Genomic DNA, 19283 nt, shown 5'->3' with positions numbered 1-19283 from the left:
CTTTATCATGCCTGTCTTTGCACAAAACGTTCCCTTGAGATCTCCAATTTTCTTGAAGAGATCTCTAGTCTTTCCTATTCTATTGTTTTCCTTGATTTCGTTGCATTGTTCATTTAAGAAGGCCTTCTTGTCTCTCCTTGCTATTCTCTGGAACTCTGCATTCAGTTGGATATATCTTCCCCTTTCTCCCTTGCTTTTCGCTTCCCTTCTTTCTTCAGCTACTTGTAAAGCCTCATCAGACAGCCACTTGGCTTCCTTGCATTTCTTTTTCTTTGGGGTGGATTTAGTTGCTGCCTCCTGAACGGACCTCCTTACGGACCTCTGTCCATAGTTCCTCAGGCACTCTGTCTATCAGGTCTAATCCCTGAAATTTATTCCTCACCTCCACTGTATATTCATAAGGGATATGATTGAGGTCATACCTGAATGGTTTAGTGGTTTTCCCTATGTTCTTCAATTTAAGCCGAAATTTTGCAACAAGAAGCTCATGATCTGAGCCACAGTCAGCTCCAGGTCTTGTTTTGACTGACTGTATAGAGCTTCTCCATCTTTGGCTGCAAAGGACATAATCCATCTGATTTCGATATTGACCATCTGGTGATGTCCATGTGCAGAGTCGCCTCTTGTGTTGTTGGGGTATAAAATTACAAAAGATATAAACATCAGTCATCATTATGAAACAAAGCCAATCAATAAAAAGCTTTCTAGAACAGCCAAGTCTTTGCCAGACGTTTAAAAGAGCAGCAAAAAATAAAAATAAAAATAAACAAAAACGTTTGAGAACGTATTGAATTGAGAACTCCGGGGAGTTAAGAGTTAAACCCCAAGCTAAGGCTTTAGGTGGCTGTCTCATTCGCCGGTTCGTATTCATCTCCAGGACGCTAACTGGAGCTGCTGGAATTTCGGCCTCTGGTCGGAGCCTATTCCTACGCGCCACGGTTTATATTGCCCGTCCCCAGAGTTCACCCACGGCGGAGAACACATTTTTGGGTGCGGAGGAAAGGAGCATGAGATAGACAGCCCTCGGCAGAACGTCATTGCCGGCGCTACCGTTAGCGGCCGCCGAAGGGCCCTTTTCTTTTCCGGCTGTTCTCGGCGCCTTCTGGAAGCTTCGCGTCGGCAGGGAAGCGTTCGTCGGGGCCGACACGAGAGCGGAGGGAAGCAATCCGTCTCCATCGGGGGCTTCGGAGGGGCGCTCGGGCGCAGTCATGCCGGAGAACGCGAGCGCAAAGGGGGCACCACTGAGTGCGGCCGCGGGGAGCCGCAGCGCTGGCGGGAACCGTGGCTCCTACCAGGATCGGGACAAGCCGGCCCAGATTCGCTTCAGCAACATTTCTGCGGGCAAAGGTGACGGCGCTGGGCCCCGGTGGGGACTCGCCCGCGGTGCCCGGGGGGAGGGGGAGCGAGCGGAGCGCCCATTGTCTTCCGGCGGGCAGACGCGGCTGGGCTGGCCCGTCGTTGGAAGGGGAACGGGGGCTCCGCCTGCCCGTGCGTGGTGCGCCTGCCCCGCTCCTTTCAGCGGTGGGGAGGCCCCCTTGCCCGTGCTTGGGATGGTGCCGTTCGAAGGGCTGCTGGTCTTCGTGCCGCGGTTTTCTGGAGTTATTTTCGTGGCTGCGGGGAATGGGAAAAAGGGGTGTCTCTGCGTTCTCGTTGTCAGCGGCAAGATCTCCAGATTAAACTAGACTGCTTTCATAGCGCGCTACAGGTGTTATAGCTGCTTTCTGTGCAGATGAGCTCTCCGCGTGCTTACCCGAAAGTAAGTCGCACGGGTTTCAGCGGCCCTTCCTCCCGGAGTGGTCTCCATAGTATTGCAGTCTTAAGTAATAAGGCTTTGGGGGTAGCGTCTTTTCTGTTTATGAACCTCTTTAATGTGTCGTATATGTAGGTGATGCTGTAGGCATACGCTAAAAATGGATATTTGGATTTGTGCGTGTCTTTGTTATCAGAGCAAAGCTGTCGAACAGCGGTAGGCGGTGTGGTACGTGTGGGCACCAAAGTGCCCCTGGACATGGTTCTTGGTGCCCACCGAGGTGCCCTACCCCTCCCACTTAAAAATAATAATACATTTGCTTACTGGCAGCTGGGATGGCTGTGAAACAGGTTTTTTTGGTGCTGAAAACAGTGCACTCAAATGCATAGTTTGGTGTGTTGCCACCCAGACCCCACCTCTGCCTTGTACTTACTCTTTGGGGCAGGTTATTTGTTCTTTGCCATGCCTCCCATGGCAGTCAGTTTGTGGTGGTTGCCCAGGTCAGTTTCTCAAATGGTTAAATGTGTCCATGGCCCAAACAGGTTGCTTATCCCTGCTGTAGAATACGCAGGTGGTTTTGAGTTTTTATTTCTGAATACTAATACAGAATTATAGTCATCATAAGAGCCCTGTTGGATCAGCCCAAAGGCCTGTCTGTTCCAGCATCTTGTTTTCTGCTGTCAGCCGGATGCCTATGGAAAGACCAAGAGCAGGACATGAATAGCACCCCACCCCTCTTAGGGTTCTCCAGTAACTGGTATTCAGGGACATACGATTTCTGCTCCTGGAGGTAGGATATAGCCATCATGATGACTAGCTATAGATAGCTTTATCCTCCATGAATTTGTTAATCTAATTTTAAAGCTGTCAAAGTTGGTGGCCATCACTACATCTTGTGGCAGAAAATTCCACAGTTTCACTACGAGCTGTGTGAAGAATTACTTCTGTTCGTCTGTTCAGAACCTCCCACCTTTCTGACTTGTTGGATGATACTGGGTTCTAGGAGTGTTATGAGAGATGAAGAAGAGCTTCTCTCCCCACTTTTTCTGCACCATGCTTATCTTTATACACGTCTATTCTTTAGTTGCCCTTTTTCTAAAACACCTTGGACGTTGTAACTTTGCCTTGTAGGGGAATTGGTCCAGGCTTCTGATAATTTTGGCTGCTGTTTTCTGAAGTGTTTCTAGCTCTACAGCATCCTTTTTGAGGTGTGGCAACCAGTATTGTGCACAGTGTTCCAAGTGTGATTTGAAATAAGCATCACCTTCTGTAGTCCTGTATTTAGTTTTGTGTTGTTGAGTAAGGGATTTCTCTAGCTGTTGCATTGTGTTGATGTGGAGGTTGGTATTTTAAACACCTCGATAATATTGTTGCTACACAGCTGAGGGGCACCAGCCTGCTATATAGTTCTGTACAGGAAACAATAGTTATATACATTTTCCTTTTAAAATGTTAATAAGATTGTTCCTAAATAAAGATTCAAACTTGTGTGTGCAATACAGAGAATAAATGTTGACTAAGGGCACAATCCTATCCTGATAGTCACCAGCCTCTGAAATTGAAGGGTGCAGACTATCCTAGGCAGGGCAGCTGGAGCAAGGAGGGGATCTTCTCCTCCGTGCTCTGGTTACCCTGTATTTTTTACTAGATGGGCGATTTCGCCCATCTAGGCGCGGCTTTGGGGAGGGGCAGGGAAAGGGCCTGGAGACCCAATAGGAAGCTGTGTAAAGCAGCTGCCACGGTCCCGCCCCCTTTCCCTGTCTGCACTCTGTTTCCAAGCATGGAAATGTAGCCAGTGCGGAGAGAACCACGCCGGCTATGAGGAGGTGGGGAATATTGTTTCTGGGAACTCGGTTCCCAGAAACCAAACAATCCTATGGCTCTCTAGGCAGTGTATAGTGGCCATAGGATTGCTCCTTAATAGTGTAATCCCATACCCCCTCATGTGGGAGTAAGCCCCATTGAATTCAGTTGGATGTACTTCGGAGTAGATAGGCATTGTTAATTATTTTGAGTAAGCAGTGTATATTTTCTTTTTGTACAAAAGCAATGCCAAAGAAAGCTACACAACTGACCATATTGTTGATGTATAAAATTATATTTTCATCCCCATTTTAGCGGTTGCAGATGCTGTAAGGACAAGTCTTGGACCAAAGGGAATGGATAAAATGGTATGTCTTGAAGTATAAAAGTAAACTTGTTTTAACAGTGCCTGTGAGTTCCCATGGCTTCAGCCATCACAGCTATGAAGTTGCTGAATGTTCTTTAAATGTTCTCAGTGGAGAGAGTAAAGGCTCAATCAAAGAATATTGTCATGGGGAAGATTCCATGTCAGGGGGGATCTGTTATTTTGGTTAGGAATAGCCACACATAGCCCAGAAGATAGGGTGGATAAACATTATTTTTAATGGGATTTTAAAAATTTAAATCAATTTCATTTTTTTAAAGAAACATCATAAATAAAATACTAAATTTCTCCCTAACTTAAAGCATAACATAGTTACAACTAAATCACTTCATAAATATGTGAAAGCTAAATTTATAGTCTCATAAAAATATAGTTTTCTACTAATCAAACCTGAACATTAATTTCAGTTTTCATCTCATGAAAATGGCTCTTTCTTCTAATAGCTCTTGCTTCTTGAATTTATGAGCTTTCTATTTCTTTGACTAAAATGGTGTGTACAAAGACTTAGGCTACAGAGTGCATACAGTTTCTAGTATGCAGTATCAATCAGCACTTAAAGTTGTATTTAATTTGTAGGTTTCCTCTCTTTTGAGTTTGTCTTCAAAAGCCATTGGTTGTGCTTTTCCAGATCCAAGATGGCAAAGGAGATGTGACTATCACAAATGATGGCGCAACAATTCTGAATCAGATGCAGGTTCTTCACCCTGCAGCCAAAATGGCAAGTAACACTTAATTTCAAATTTCATGTCAGGCCCCAATGTGATGCCAAATTATGCACATATTTATGCTTTTCCAGTTTGTTAGCCATTCCCTGTAGAAAATAATAGGCTGTAGTACAATGAAGTAGAACCTGAGACCTTGTGCTGTTGCATGCCAGCCTTTTCCTTTTGAGGAAAAGGATATATATCCTTAAAAATATATATATGCTGTGATGGTATTTCAAGCTATCTGCAGTTTAGTGCAAATAATTTTTTTAAACATTTGGCAACATGTAGCTGGTGGAGTTATCCAAAGCGCAAGATATTGAAGCTGGAGATGGCACTACTTCTGTTGTGGTCATTGCCGGTTCTCTCTTGGATTCCTGTTCCAGACTTCTTCAGAAAGGTATGTTTAACTTTCTCTATAACATTTATATATAATGTTCGCATATATAGTCTCAATGGAAAACTCTTTATATTTTCTTACCTTGTTCATAAAGTGACCCCCCCTTTGAAACATGTTCTAAAATGAGAAAGTCATCCTTGTCACCTAATAGCTACTATTTGATTGGTTTGCCTTAGGCAATTCAAGTATGTATGTATTTATTTATTTATTACATTTCTATACTGCCCAATAGCCGAAACTGGGTGGTTCAGTTGCCCTGGAAGTATTCCTTGCAGGGCAACCACATAGGTATGTGTAACCAAACAAGGCAGGTTTTGTAAATCAAAAGGCTGGGTTGTTCTGTCTTTGCCACAAATGACTAACATAGGCAGGTTAATCAATTTTATTGTGGGCTAGTAACTTTTGTTGTCATTTGCAAGGCTAGCTAATGTGTGCTGGATTTGGGTGTTTGTTGCCTCCATATTTTTCTGCTTCCGTTACTCTCACCACTAATCAGTGTTGTATTTTGCCATCGCTAGTGACTGTCATCTATATACACTTGTACGATCTTCTAACACAGGTGGAGAAGGCCCTCCAGATGTTGGTGGACTGCATCAACTTCCATCAGCCCTAGCTAGCATAGCCAGTGTTGAGGGATGATGGGAACTGTAGTCCAACTTCTAGAGGGCCACACATTCCCCTTCCTTGCTCTAACAGCTGTTGCTCTCTATGGTATTGCCTTCTGTGATGGGCCTGATGTGTGGTTTGAAGCATCATGTATCCCTCAAGTTAATGGGGTGTGTGTGTGCCCAAAGTAAAATCGATAGCCTTTTTTTTTTTTTTTTAGTCAAGGCAAAACAAATTAACACCCATTCCCTCTAAAGAAACTTGGCAAACCTTGGTTTAAGTTTTAGGTTGTTGCTAGGGTTTGTTGTAAACTCATGTGTAATACATAGGTGTGAGGGTAATAATTGGAGATGGAATATATTAATGTGCAGAACTGCAAAATATATTTTATATGCTGATTTAACTGGAAACATTTTTCCCCAAACTATTTCATTTAAACTCTAAGAATTTACTGTGGTTTGAATAAACTTGTTTCTTAAATTCTGACTAGGAATTCACCCCACCATCATCTCTGAGTCATTCCAGAAGGCACTGGATAAAGGTGTTGAAGTCTTGACCAGCATGGGGCAGCCTCTTGAGCTGAGTGACAGAGAAACCCTACTTAACAGTGCAACTACTGCATTGAGTTCAAAGGTGGGCATAGAAAAGAGTGCTTGGAAGCAAGTGGTTACGGAACAGCCAGTATAAATACCAATTATATGTAACTGTATAATAATGAGACCCAAGTGGTGCCCTCCTTATATAATTTTAGAAGAAAGTGCAAAAGAAAAAAATCTTTTTTGTGGGGTGTTTGGTATAGGGAATATTTAATGGTGGTGAGAATGTTATGTTGTTTGCTTCAATTCTGCTCACAAACATTCGAGGAAGGGTGTTTGCCAATTCGAGCACCTCTCATCAGATGCCCTGACTTACTTGCAGAGTTGTCTTTAATAGTGAGAATTTCACCAGGTGCAGGTTTTCTCACTATTTGACTAGCTGCACTTTCCAGAATTGCTTTTTGCACAATGGTTTTAGGTACAGAAGCATTTTTGTCTTTGGGAATGTTATTAGACAGATTAAGAAAGTCCGTAAAGTAATCCTGTTTATGAAACCAAGGTACTCGACACTGACTAGTATAATGTTTACCTTTGCCACTTTTGCCCTAAAGGTGGTTGGTATCAATACTGATTCAGTTTGACTGATAGAATACAAAGATAGCCACAATTGGTCAGGAACCCCTTGGCTCTTATTGCATGAAATATACAAAGGAAGGACTGAAGTTGGCCGTGAGCCAGTGGTACATCAAGGGCAGGAGTTGTTTGAGCTTAGAGCTGAACTTCTGTTGTTGGTGCTGTCCTGTTTCAGTATCCTGGATAGAGATGTAAAATTTCTGGAAATTTTGAAGCCATGGAAAAATGCTGTTTTTTTCCAGAAAAAAATGGAAATGTTGGGGGAAAAGGGAAAAATAAGCAGTACTTATTTTTTTAATGCTCTTTACAGATCTAAAGTCTCTTTGTTTCTTTACGGCAGCCTTCCCCAACCTGGTGTCCTCCAGATATTTTGGACTTCAGCTCCCATCAGCCTCTGGCAGGATGGCCAGTGGTCAGAAATGCTGGCTATTGTAGTCCAAGACATCTGTAGGGCACCATAGTCCACAATGCCTCACCACACAACTGGGCTAATAAGCTACTGTGAGTAGCTTATTAAGTTACTGTGTGTAATTTGACCCCCCCCCCCCAACTGCAGTCCTCCTGCCTGAGCAGTGGTGCTGTTTCACCTCTGAAGCGCTGGAGGTTTGTAACCTGGAGGATCTGGACAAACCTTCATACACAGCCTCCCACAGTCAGGAGGCACCCGATCTACCATCAAAACCCTGCACGATCACTCACCAAGCAGCGAAAATCCCAAGTGTGGCCAAAAGGGGGATGTAGTTATGAAACCTTGGGGGTTTGCAGGATCAGGGCCAAACTTCACACACAGCCTCTCCTACTTGGGAAGCATCTGATGCACCATCAAAACCCTGCTCAATTTCTCACAAAGGAGCAAAAATCCCGGGTGCACCAAAAAAGGGGGTGGCAGCTAAAAAACCTTGGACATTTGCAGGATTGGGACCAGACTTGGAATACAATAGTAGGGTTGGAAGGGGCCTAAGACCATCGAGTTCAACCCCCTGCTCAGTGCAGGAATCCAAGTCAAAGCATCCCTGACAAGTGGCTGTCCAGCTTCATCTTGAATGCCTCCAGTGTGGGAGAGCCCACTACATCCCTAGGGAATTGGTTCCATTGTCGTATTGCACCAACTTCATGCACAGCTGTAGCACTCTTTTGCTATAATGCTTTAGTGAGTGAGCAAAAGGGCACTACAGCTTTGTATGAAGCTGTGTCTCAGTCCTGCAACCTTCAGACACAGCTGTAGCGCTCTTTCACTCATTTGGAACTAGAATAGGCAAAATCAAGGTTATCAGGAGCATAGGTAAGGGATGAAGATTGGGTCTTCCCCATCCATGATGAGATTGTGTATATGAGATTACAACTGTATATCTTTCTTTTTTGAATTTCACCCTGCAGCTATTATACTTTCAACTTACAAAATTAATTATAGTTGCTGTGTTGCTCAATCCAAGGTCTGTTTGGAGATCAGGAATGGGAGTGGCAAGTTGTATGCTACTTTGATTCTGTTTAAATCAGTCAGAATATATAGAGAGAAATTAAGAGAACAGAAAATGCCAAATACCTAGGATTATGAATACAAAAAACAAAATATGTTTATGTTGAAATTAATGTAACTGTCAGGTAGGTTGAAATGCATTTCAGTTGGATGAAGTTCTTGTGGAAGTGTGGCAAACTAAAGAAAGCATATTTAGTTAAATGTGTTTTTTCACTAAATCCTTGTAGGTTGTATCACAGTATTCTAGTCTGCTTTCTCCAATGAGTGTGGAAGCTGTAATGAAGGTGATAGATCCAACTACAGCTACTGGTGTGGATCTTAGAGATATCAAAATTGTTAAAAAGCTTGGGTAAGTAGTAATCTTCCAAAAATTCATGTTCTGCGTGTTGTTGCTGTTACTGCCTATTTTGCTTTACTTGCTCACTGAATACTTATTTCTAGGGGAACAATCGATGACTGTGAATTGGTTGAAGGGCTGGTCCTCACTCAGAAAGTGGCCAACACTGGCGTAACTAGAGTGGAAAAAGCAAAGATAGGTCTAATTCAGTTTTGCTTGTCAGCTCCAAAAACAGATGTAAGTTGGTTTGTTTAATTTGTTCATTATATGTTAATCTTGACAGATTAAGATGATTGCACTGTCTCACAAAATCTTAAAATAGGAATGAGCTAACATCAGTCTTGTGTGATTTATTGTTTTGTTACTGTTTAAGGCTGCAATCCTGTGCACGCTAACCTGGGAGTAAGCCCCATTGAACTTAGTGGGACTTGTTTTTGAGTAGATACGCAGTAGATTGTGCTGTAAGTAGAACTGCTGTGGCCCATCAGGATATATGTTAAATGTACAAAGTAAGGGTTCTTAAAGCAGGGGCAGGCAAACTTGTTGGGCCTGTGGGGAGATTTGACAATTTGAAAAAGTTTCCCAGGCACTACCGCAAATTACTGTGGGGCACATGGCCTACCAGAGCTCCCCACACTGAATTCTGACTTGGTGGGGGGTGGTCTTCCTCCACCCTTCAAGCTGTTTCTTGGCAGCAGTCTTCCCCCACCACCACTTCTGCTCAAGTCAGTAGAGGTGGGGAAAAGGGTGCCATCAGAAAACAGCTGGAGGGGGGGAGCCCACCCACCACCAGGACTTTATTACCCCAAGGGTCCTTGGTGGGCTGTGGGCTTCCCTCCAAGCTGGTTTTTTGTGTGTCAGGGGACTTTTTTCCTCACCTCTATTCAGGTCAATGGAACAATACCTCCTTCACCACCAGCCGTGCGCCCTCCCCACCCCTTGCTCAAGATTCCCCAACCCCTGCATGCTTTCTCCACCACCTCTGCCCACTTTCCTTAACTTTCCGTAGCGCCTACAAAACTCCCCCCCCCCCGCGCTTGGGATTCTCCCCCCACCCCCTGCTGCCTATCTCTGGGAGATGAAAGGGCAGCAGAGGGGAGGGGAGTGCAAGGGGTCTTGCGGCAAAACTTGGGGGTCTTGGCGGGTCCCTGCACTTGCCTTAAAGTGTGCTTAAACTGTGTCAAGAGATCTGTTAAGTATATAAGAGGTGCCTTGCAGGATCAGACCAAAGCCACCTAATCTAGGATTCTTTGCAAGAATCTCAACAACCAGCAGAAAGTAGTGGGCTACCAGTGGACTGCCCATGCATCTTCAAGTTGAGCCTGAAAAGAGCGCTTAGCATATAGGAAATCTGCCATTGGTTGCGTCGTCCTAAGAAAACCAGTGCTTAAAAGGACATTTTCCTGTTGAGCTTGCAGTTGATTGCTTTACTGTAGACAGTGAATTTTATGTTGTTATGCGAAAACACTCGGATATTTAAATTTTCTCTCTTCATTCTTCTGCTAGATGGATAACCAGATTGTTGTTTCTGACTACGCTCAAATGGACAGAGTCTTGCGGGAAGAGCGTGCCTACATTCTGAATTTAATTAAGCAAATTAAGAAGACTGGATGTAATGTGCTGCTCATTCAGAAATCTATTCTACGGTATGGTTATCCTAGTAGCTCATATCATATTAGTCTTGCTATTGAATAATGGGTAGTATTCAGGATTAAAATTGTTCTGATATGAAGTTGAACAGCTAGACTTGAGACTTTCTCTGAAAATTCTTTCCTTAAACTCTTCTGAAAATATGCTTAAAATATTTGAAAATTAATTCTAAGATCCCTAAGTAAAAAATATCAAGAGTTTTTGTTTCTGTACATTATATGGTGCTTTTCACCTGATTTGAATCCTGTAAATCCTTCTTAAAAGAGATAGCTATTAGTGAGGCTGAATTCTGTATTTTCTGGCTGGATTGTGACAGCCTTTTTCTCAGAACTGAAGTTGCATTTGAAGAACTACATTTCCCAGTGCCTGAGCAGTGTATCAGGAACTGGGGGTGCAGAGGAACCTCTTTCCAGTCTACCATTAGAGACAGAGCAGGTTCACCAGGGAGGTTTGAGGAAAGCTTGGAACCTATGATGCACCTGATGACACCCAATTGGGCTTAGAATAAACAGGTGTTTTCTGAATTTGGAGCGAATCCTCAGCCTTATCAGAGTAGGTTCCCTATCACTAATAACTATGCTGTGGTTGCAGTTGATTTTGTAGCTGATTCACTGTGTTCATTTCAGGGATGCTCTAAGTGATCTAGCTCTACATTTCTTGAACAAGATGAAGATCATGGTGATTAAAGATATTGAAAGAGAAGACATTGAATTTATATGTAAGGTAAGATGAGGTGGTGTTAGCTAGTTGTGTTTTAAGTGAATACTTGGTTATGGCTTTAATAGTTCTGATAGTCTGACATTGAAATTATTCATAATACTGAATGGCGCTGTCTTGGAATTTGTGACGCAGTTGTACATAGGCTGTGATAGGGAACAATATGAAAAAGAAGTAGCTGCTGCTATTTGTCTCATTCCTTACTGAGGAAATAGTAACATGGCACCTCACTAATAAAGGTAGCTTCTGTAAAAGAGGCTGTGAACTCTCCTACAGTGCAATCCTTTGCATGTCTGCTCAGAAGTGAGTCCAATTGGGCTTACTCTCAAGTAGGTGGGTAGAGGGCTGCAGCTGTAGTGTATGTGAAGTGAAGCATACTGAATCATATTCTACCTTTTCTAATGTGTGGTCTCTTTGTGTGTTTATTTTTAAAAGACCATTGGAACTAAGCCAGTTGCTCATATTGATCAATTCACTGGTGATACGCTGGGATCTGCTGAACTGGCAGAAGAGGTCAATTTAAATGGATCTGGAAAACTAGTAAAGGTAAGGAGAACTCTTGTTTAGCTATAGAGTCTGTCTTCTTATGAAACTCAGAGGAAGTAATGAGTATAAGGCATAAAAACTGTATTGCACAGAATAAAATTACACTGCATTAAAATTCCTGATCTCTCAACTATTGTCGTGCTGACCCCAAAAGGGTTTGTATCATTGCCAAATTATGTGGACTGTTGCACTTTGGCGTGTTGCCAAAGGGTGGTATTTTCAAGGGTGGGGCAGCTACTGAGAGAACACTCTGTGGGGCTCTTGCTGTCTAGACCTGACGAAAAAAGTATGTTTTTAGTCTGTCCTTTGTTGATATGAAGAGATTGTATGAGGGCCCAGGGTGGGCTCTAACGCAGGATTGGCTAAGCCATTTAGAACTTACAGATCAAAGCCAGCCTCTTGAATTGCATCTGGAAAATGTCGCTGTTGAAGCAGTGGAGTAAAGTGTTTCTACTGACCCAACCCCATAAGAGGGAAGGTTGCTACGTTCCTCACCAGCTGAAGCTTCCAACACTCTCGAAGAGTAGCCTCAAGTAGACATCTCACTAGCCTAGTTGGGCTGGATGGGCATGTACGATAGTCATCGGGTTCCCATCTGTTAAGGACTGCAGTCTACTCAGCAGGTGGGGTTGCTGGAAGGTACTCCTGGTCACAACTGTACGCTGGATTTTCAGACACAGGTGCAAATTAAGTTTCCCTCAAGGCAGAGTGGTTGGAGGGTGTGCCATCTATGATGAGTCCAATCTCCTCCAGACTATGGGGGTCTACAGAACACTATTCTGTCTTTCTTGGACTCAACATCAGTTATCTCCCCTGGACCTAGTTGCTCATTGCTGCCAAACACAACCACCACAAAACCAGGTTGTGGTGTGGTCTCTGGCAAGAGAACTGTTTTCTTTTGGAGTAGGAAAGGCTGACAGTTGATATGTGCTTTGTAAGAGAGGAAGAAATTACCATTGGGGCATGTTCTGGTTTGTGGGAGGAGACTTTGTGGTGGGCAGAGATATGGTCAGTGGAGAAGTGGGCAGAGCCTATAAGTCCACATCTAATTTCCTGCCAGCTTGGGAAATGTGGGAGGTGCTTCTCCTGAATACTCTTCCTTGAACTTGCTGCTATTTAATGCCAGGCAAGTTACAAATAAGATTACAGACCTACATGACTTACACCTGGAGGAGAATGCCAACCTGGTAGCAATAATGGAGCCCAGCAAGATGAGGCAAGTGGCCTATTTTAACTTGGCTTGTCCTGGGTGGCTAGTCTCATCAGTAGTAACCTCAGGGGAGGGTGGCTCTTAATCACCAATATTATTTTTCCCTGCTTAGTTTTCCAGTTAAAACAGAATCCAGTCTTGTCTATGTGGTAGCTTACATTTAGAGCCAGATAGATTGAGGATTCTACTTGTGTACTGCCAACCTAGCTGCCCAGTAGGCATCCTGATGGAGATGGTCTTGGGCATTGTGTTGAAGTTGCCTATGTTGATTGTCTTGGGGTACTTCAATGCTCATGCTGAGGCGAACTTATCTGGCATGACTCAAGATTTCATGGAAACCATGAGGCTATCCCAAGTTGTATTGGTCCCTACACATGTACATGGGTACATGGTGGATTTCCCTTTTTACAATGGCAAAGCCTCTGATGGTAATTTATTACTCACAGCATCACCAATAAGCAGGACAGCAATCTCCCCATCAGACCAGGTATTGAGCCTTGGAGCATTGGTCAATCTGGTCTTGCTTTTTTGACAAGCAGGTTGCATTTGTGGCCAGGAACACTTTTCAGCTCCATTTTTAACTTAAACTCGGTCCTTGGATAGAGATCTTGTTATGCTTATCCGTGCTTCTGTAACCTCCAGGCTTTACTACTGGAATGTGCTGTATATGACACTTCTCTTGAAGACAGCTTAGACGTTTAGCTAATGCAAAATGCTATAGAACAACTTGATAAATTTAGAGAAGTGCACACAGCTTGTTTTGAACAGCAATAGCTGCTAGTATACCTCTGGGATTGATTCAAAGTGCTAGTTCTTACCTTTAAAGCTTTTTATGGCCTGGGCCCCACATATCCCATAAATTACCTCTCCGTACATTGTCCCCAATGACAGCTCTGGTTGTCTAGGCAGGCCCTCCTTTGGTGCCATGTCTGCTCAAAGTGAGAATATTGCAGCTAGGAGTAAGGTCTTTATCTTTGTTGCACCAAGGCTATAGAATGATCTCCCCAAGAGGTGTACAATTCCTCCAAAAAGCTCACAGAGAGGGGAGTATAATACACATCTTTTCTTCTTAAGACTTTTGTATGGCTGGATAGTTATAGTAAGCTGGCACTTTTTGTTTCTTGTTTTTATAAAGCTGCCTTGAAAAGGAGGCCACTAGTTTTTTTTCCTGATTTTTTTTTTAAATTAAAAAAATCATCACCAGCATGCTGTTGGCACCTCTGTATGAGCTGACTTGGCAGACTTTCACCTGCCAAGCAATAGGTGTGGGTGGAAAAGTAGATCTCAGGGAAACTACAGAAGGTACCAAAGGACAATGAGCTGCTATCCTTCACCTCTCACTGTGCCTCTGCCAAATCTAACAAAACCATTAAGGAGTAGTCCACTGACCTTAACATCCTTCAGTCATACCATTAATACCTCGTGAGCGAGACTATCAAAATCTGCATACTCTGCACAATCTGCATAGATGACTGTAGAGGCAGGCGTGCAGTTGCTTTGGCTGACTTTTCTACTGTGTCGTTTGTTTAAAAACTATTAATGCATTGATTTGGAGAAAGCTTGGTACTTACCAATAACTGCTGTTTAAATTATGAGATAATATTATATGATACTTCTAATTCGTTCTGTGCTATAACGTAATGTAAAGTTCTATTTCCTCTGAAATTACACTTCTGGTAGAAATTGTCAAAATGACTGTATTCAGTTTTTTTTAGTTGCCATTGTTACTTCCATTGCTGTGTAGTTTGATTCTGAAAACCCTATAATCCACAAAGCAAGAATGCTGTGAAAACTGGATATTGTAATAATACTATGTTTGTACTTCAGATTACAGGCTGTGCTAGTCCTGGAAAAACTGTAACAATTGTGGTACGTGGCTCCAACAAACTAGTGATTGAAGAGGCTGAGCGTTCAATTCATGATGCTTTATGTGTCATCCGCTGTTTGGTTAAGAAAAGGTACAGCATCAGTGTTCTGTATCAGTAAAATCATCATTCCATCTAAGAAATACCTCTTAACATTTCAAACTGCGAATTATTAATTTCAGAGCCCTGATTGCAGGAGGTGGAGCACCAGAAATAGAGTTGGCATTACGCTTGAATGAGTATTCTCGTACCTTAAGTGGTATGGAGTCTTACTGTGTGCGTGCTTATGGAGAGGCCCTGGAAATTATTCCGTCTACCCTGGCTGAAAATGCAGGCCTGAATCCTATTTCTACTGTAACAGAGCTGAGAAACAGACATGCGCAAGGAGAGAAAACTGCTGGCATTAATGTGAGAAAGGTAATATACGAAGTGGCAAGACAAATACCACCCTGTATGATCTGATTCTTTTGTAGAATTTTGACTTTTGATGTTGGAGTTCACTATTTTGTGGGTGGGGCTGGTCTGTGACCGCAGTTCAATCAAATTCACTGCTTTGTGGGTGTAGTTCAGTGCTGGGCGACTTGTAGGCCAAAACATGGAGGGCCACAGCTCCCCATCAATCTTAGCTAGCATAGCCAGTGGTGAGCAGTGATGAGAATTGTAGATCAGAACGTCTGGAAGGCATGGGCCACAAGTTGCCCATCCCTGGCTTCGCTTCTCACATGCTGTTCACTGCATTGTGTGTCATTGAAACAAACCAGCAAAATACCTTGCACAATTCCAGTATTATTTGGCAGCAGGTGCAAATGAACACATCTGATTAATCTGGCTGTGCTCGGGTAGCATGTTCACTTTCCAATGTCAGAAAGAAGATGTTGACCCAATTAATATATCCCTTTTCATAATACATTGCTCTTGAACCTTATAAATCTGATATTAGATTAGCACATTTTGAGCTTCATAGAATATGACTGCCAGTAGAAATGGCTTGCAACAAGTTGCTGGTAAGATGCTATGTAATAGCTTAACATATTCACTAAATTAAGTTTAAAATGGTTGAATTGATGCAATATAAGCAGGCAGAGGAGGGAGTTATTAATTCTTCAGAGTAAGGGTAGGAACCTGGGTTTCCTGAGAAACCTTATCAAGTGGTTTAATAAGATAAGTAATGGCAGTCAAGCTCCCCAAAAGCATGCTCATCCTTGCTGATTTTTCCCAATAATGTGTGGCTGCAGGGGACCATCTAGGGATTGCACAGAGGAATTCCTCAGTGCAAAAGGCTCATGATGATGCATGCAAACAAGGAATGTGCTCTGGAACTTGACCTGAAATTCCTTGCAGTGCACAGGGATTTCTGTGGCAGACTGGCAGGGAGAGTTTCCTTGCCTGACAAGCCATGGCAAAATAGGGTTCCCTGGAGATAGGAAGTTTTGTAAAGCATCGTACTGTTTCTTTCTTGTCTAATGCATGGAGTTAAGTGTTCTGATTTGCAGGGATGGCTATTCTGACACTCCTGGTCTTGCTCTTCCCTCTTTGTCCTTCCTTTCATTAAATATAAGCCCTGACTTGTCAGTATCCAGGTAATTGTTCACCTTGAATAGAAAACAGTAATATATTATAAAAGTAATTTGCTTCAGAGATGGGGGTGTTCTAAAGCCTGTTCTCCAGGTCACCTGTTCCATCTCCTAAATTGGGACCTAAACATAGATTGAGATGTGTTCGTTCAACATGATCCTTTTGGTTCCAAAGTTTTATCTTAGATGTGAGAACTACTTGTCAGTGCTTACTTTAACTTGAAAAATGCCATCTACTGTTCTGGACATTCAATATAGGAATGTTCCATCTGCTCAGTGATTCTGTATCTGAGTCTTATTGGTCCATTCACTGCCCTGGACTCTTTGCAAGGAAGGGCAGGGTATAAAATAAAATGCAGAAATCTGGAAGGTACTAAGAGTTAAATATTTGGCTCAGTTTGTAGGTCCAATCAGAAGAAAAATGAGCTTCTGATTGTCAAAAGTTAATAGAGTAAAAACAGGAAGGTGGCTTGCTTTGTATTCATGATAGTGAAAGTCCATCAGTCTTCTACGGAAACGCATGTTAATAGATTGCAATAAGGATAAATGGGAATTCTGTTCCATTTTTTTGGTTGCATTGTAATGACGTTACAAGGATTTTTATATGAATCTTGGTGGCACAGTTTATGTTGCCTTTTATTGCGATTTTATTGCTGTTAAGACCTATGGTCAGAACAACGAAAAGTTGATTTAATAAAGATAACATCAGATAAAATTTCATTAAACAGTTGTCAGTGTCAGTAGTGGCTGGCATACATACCAAAGAGGAACAGAATGTTTGGTTTTTCTTCCAAACTGACAAGCGTGGCATGCTGAAAAATGTTTTGTAGACTGGATGAATATGGTTCACTGACTGGGTTTGGATGACACGATAACCCACAATGGTTTATTTAACCCATCATGGGTTATTGTGTCATCTGTCCAGATTTTTTTTTTTACCTACGATGACTTAATAGGCCAAAATAACCCATGCTGATAGCCCACAGTCTGCAGTAGAGTTTCTTTAACCCACCATGGGTGGCTATGTTGTCTGGCGGTTATTGTGGGTTATTTTGGCTGGTTACAGAGCTGTGGGGCAAGAGCAGTCAAAACTGCTGCTGCTCTGCTCCAGCTATAGATTGCTAAAGCACTTCAGCGATCTAAAGCCCTCAGCCCTAGAGTAATTGTGGCAATAGAGGCTGGGCTGAGGTCTTTAGATTGCTTTAGTGATCAAACAAAAATGCCCCCCCCCCCCCCCCGGGCTGGAATACAGGCTTGTCCAAATGACAAGCCTGTATTGGGGGTGGGGGGAGGATTTTTGCTTGTTACTAAAGTGATCTAAAGACCTCAGCCCAGCCTCTATTGCCACATGACTCTAGGGCTGAGGGCTTTCAAGCGAAAATGCCCCCCTCCCCCCGAAAGAGGCGGTATTCTGAGTATAGGGGGGATGGGCAAGGGTTTATTTGTTGTCCCCCCTTTTTGTAGTGCCTGGGATTTCTGCTCCTCTGGGCTAATTGTGCAAGGTTTTGGTGGTGGATTGTGTGCCCCCCAACTAGGAAAAGCTGCATGTGAAGCTTGATCCCGATCCTTCAGACCCGCAATGGTTTAGAGCCACCCCCCCTTTTTGCTGATCTTGGGATTTTTGTTCCTCTTGGGTAATTGCGCAGGATTTGGATGGTGGATTGGGTGCCTCCTGACTGGGGGAGGCTGTATATGAAGTTTTGTCTGGATCCTGCAAACGTCTGGCGCTTTAGAGGTGAAACAGTGTCACTGCTTGGGTAGGAGGACAGGGGGCGGGGGCAACGGGAGTGAGTCAGTTACACACAGTAGCTTAACAAGCTACCAACAGTAGCTTATTAGCCCAGTCACGTGGCAGGGCATCATGGACTATTTGAAAAAGAAGCTACTATGAGTAGCTTAGTAAGCCACCGTGGGTTAACGTGATGTCCAAACGTAGCCAGTGAATTGTTCGGCCATTGGATGGAGGAATCAGTGAATTTCCTTGAGACTCTCCATAATGAAAATCCTAAGAAATTGTTTCATGCTGAAAATGTATGCTTATAAACTGAGATTGCAATTCTTAAATTGTAGGGTGGAATTTCCAATATCTTGGAAGAATTGGTGGTCCAGCCATTATTGGTATCTATCAGTGCTCTGACCCTCGCTACAGAAACTGTCCGCAGTATTCTTAAGATTGATGATGTGGTAAGCAAAGTTTGAATACTAAGATTCTCTCAGATGTTTGTTTCATTGATGTCAACAAATTTCTCTTGCTGTCTTATACCATAATATTAATGTGCAAGTTGTAATGCTGTATTGTAGCTATAACTGATGATGATATTTAAAGAGCTATTATAACTATTAGTGGAAATGCTAGAATATAAAATAATATTGGAGATGCAATGATATTTTGAGAAATAATACAGTGGTTAAATGTATCATTCCATACAATGATATATCTCTTTTTCTTTGCAGGTAAACACGCGATGAGATGACTAAAGACAGTGCAGCTCAGCACGGTGTCATAAGATTGGAACATGGCTTATTCATTGAAGCTCAGTGTTGGGCATCTGCTTAACTTCCAGTTACATTCATGTACTTTTGTCAATTTAAATTAATAAAACCTCAAATTCTAAGGGCAGATCTTGTTTAAAATTCTTTTTATAACTAAACATTTGAAGATGCAATGCATCTGTTGCTAAAAACACTGCTTAATATTACTCGTATTAAGTTTGTATGCCAAAGTGAATACCATTAAAATGAATATCCTCTCCAGGCTGATTTACATGCTACAGGGAATCCCCTTTAAAATATCTAAAACTTATTTATTTTAATCTTGTGGATAAATTCTTTCTCATGTTCTTATGGGAAGGGAAAAAGGCCAGATTCTCTATTGCAGACAGGAGACTCTTGGTACAGGAGGGAGGCTTCGGTCTCCCAGACCCAGGCACCTACCGCACTGCCCATATTTTAACACAGGCGTTGCACTGGTCTGAACCGAAACGCTTGGAAACCCCTGTCTGGATGGTGGTGGAGAGGCAAGCTTTGGAACCCATGCCTGCGCTACAAGCATTGGGCTCCCTCTATGTGCGCCCTGGTCATTGCCAACTC

The 19283-nt window shown here is 42.8% G+C and overlaps 1 protein-coding gene across 1 annotated transcript; it reads left to right on the top strand.

The window, feature by feature from the left end:
* Positions 1–1061: 1061 nt before the first annotated feature.
* On the top strand, positions 1062–18808 carry CCT4 (chaperonin containing TCP1 subunit 4). The gene is made up of 14 exons (XM_084822859.1): positions 1062–1347; positions 3869–3921; positions 4567–4656; positions 4934–5042; positions 6139–6281; positions 8522–8643; positions 8736–8868; positions 10138–10277; positions 10908–11004; positions 11434–11544; positions 14582–14712; positions 14802–15036; positions 18264–18377; positions 18648–18808. The coding sequence occupies exons 1-14, from the start codon at positions 1209–1211 to the stop codon at positions 18660–18662; spliced, it is 1632 nt and encodes a 543-aa protein (XP_084678985.1). The 5' UTR covers positions 1062–1208; the 3' UTR covers positions 18663–18808.
* Positions 18809–19283: the final 475 nt, after the last annotated feature.

Source organism: Heloderma suspectum, chromosome 1 (assembly GCF_057233095.1).
Source record: "Heloderma suspectum isolate Gila_16-S chromosome 1, 16-S_ref, whole genome shotgun sequence".
Taxonomy (NCBI): Eukaryota; Metazoa; Chordata; class Lepidosauria; order Squamata; family Helodermatidae; genus Heloderma; species Heloderma suspectum.
The sequence above is the reverse complement of the archived record's forward strand: the minus strand, read 5'-3'. Positions and strand labels throughout refer to the sequence as shown.

Excerpts from the sequence above, each read along its gene's own strand:
- CCT4 (XM_084822859.1), top strand. The coding sequence starts at position 1,209 with ATGCCGGAGAACGCGAGCGCAAAGGGGGCACCACTGAGTGCGGCCGCG. Across the intron at positions 8,644-8,735 it reads AAAATTGTTAAAAAGCTTGG|GGGAACAATCGATGACTGTG; the intron begins GTAAGTAGTAAT and ends ACTTATTTCTAG. Across the intron at positions 15,037-18,263 it reads CTGGCATTAATGTGAGAAAG|GGTGGAATTTCCAATATCTT; the intron begins GTAATATACGAA and ends CTTAAATTGTAG.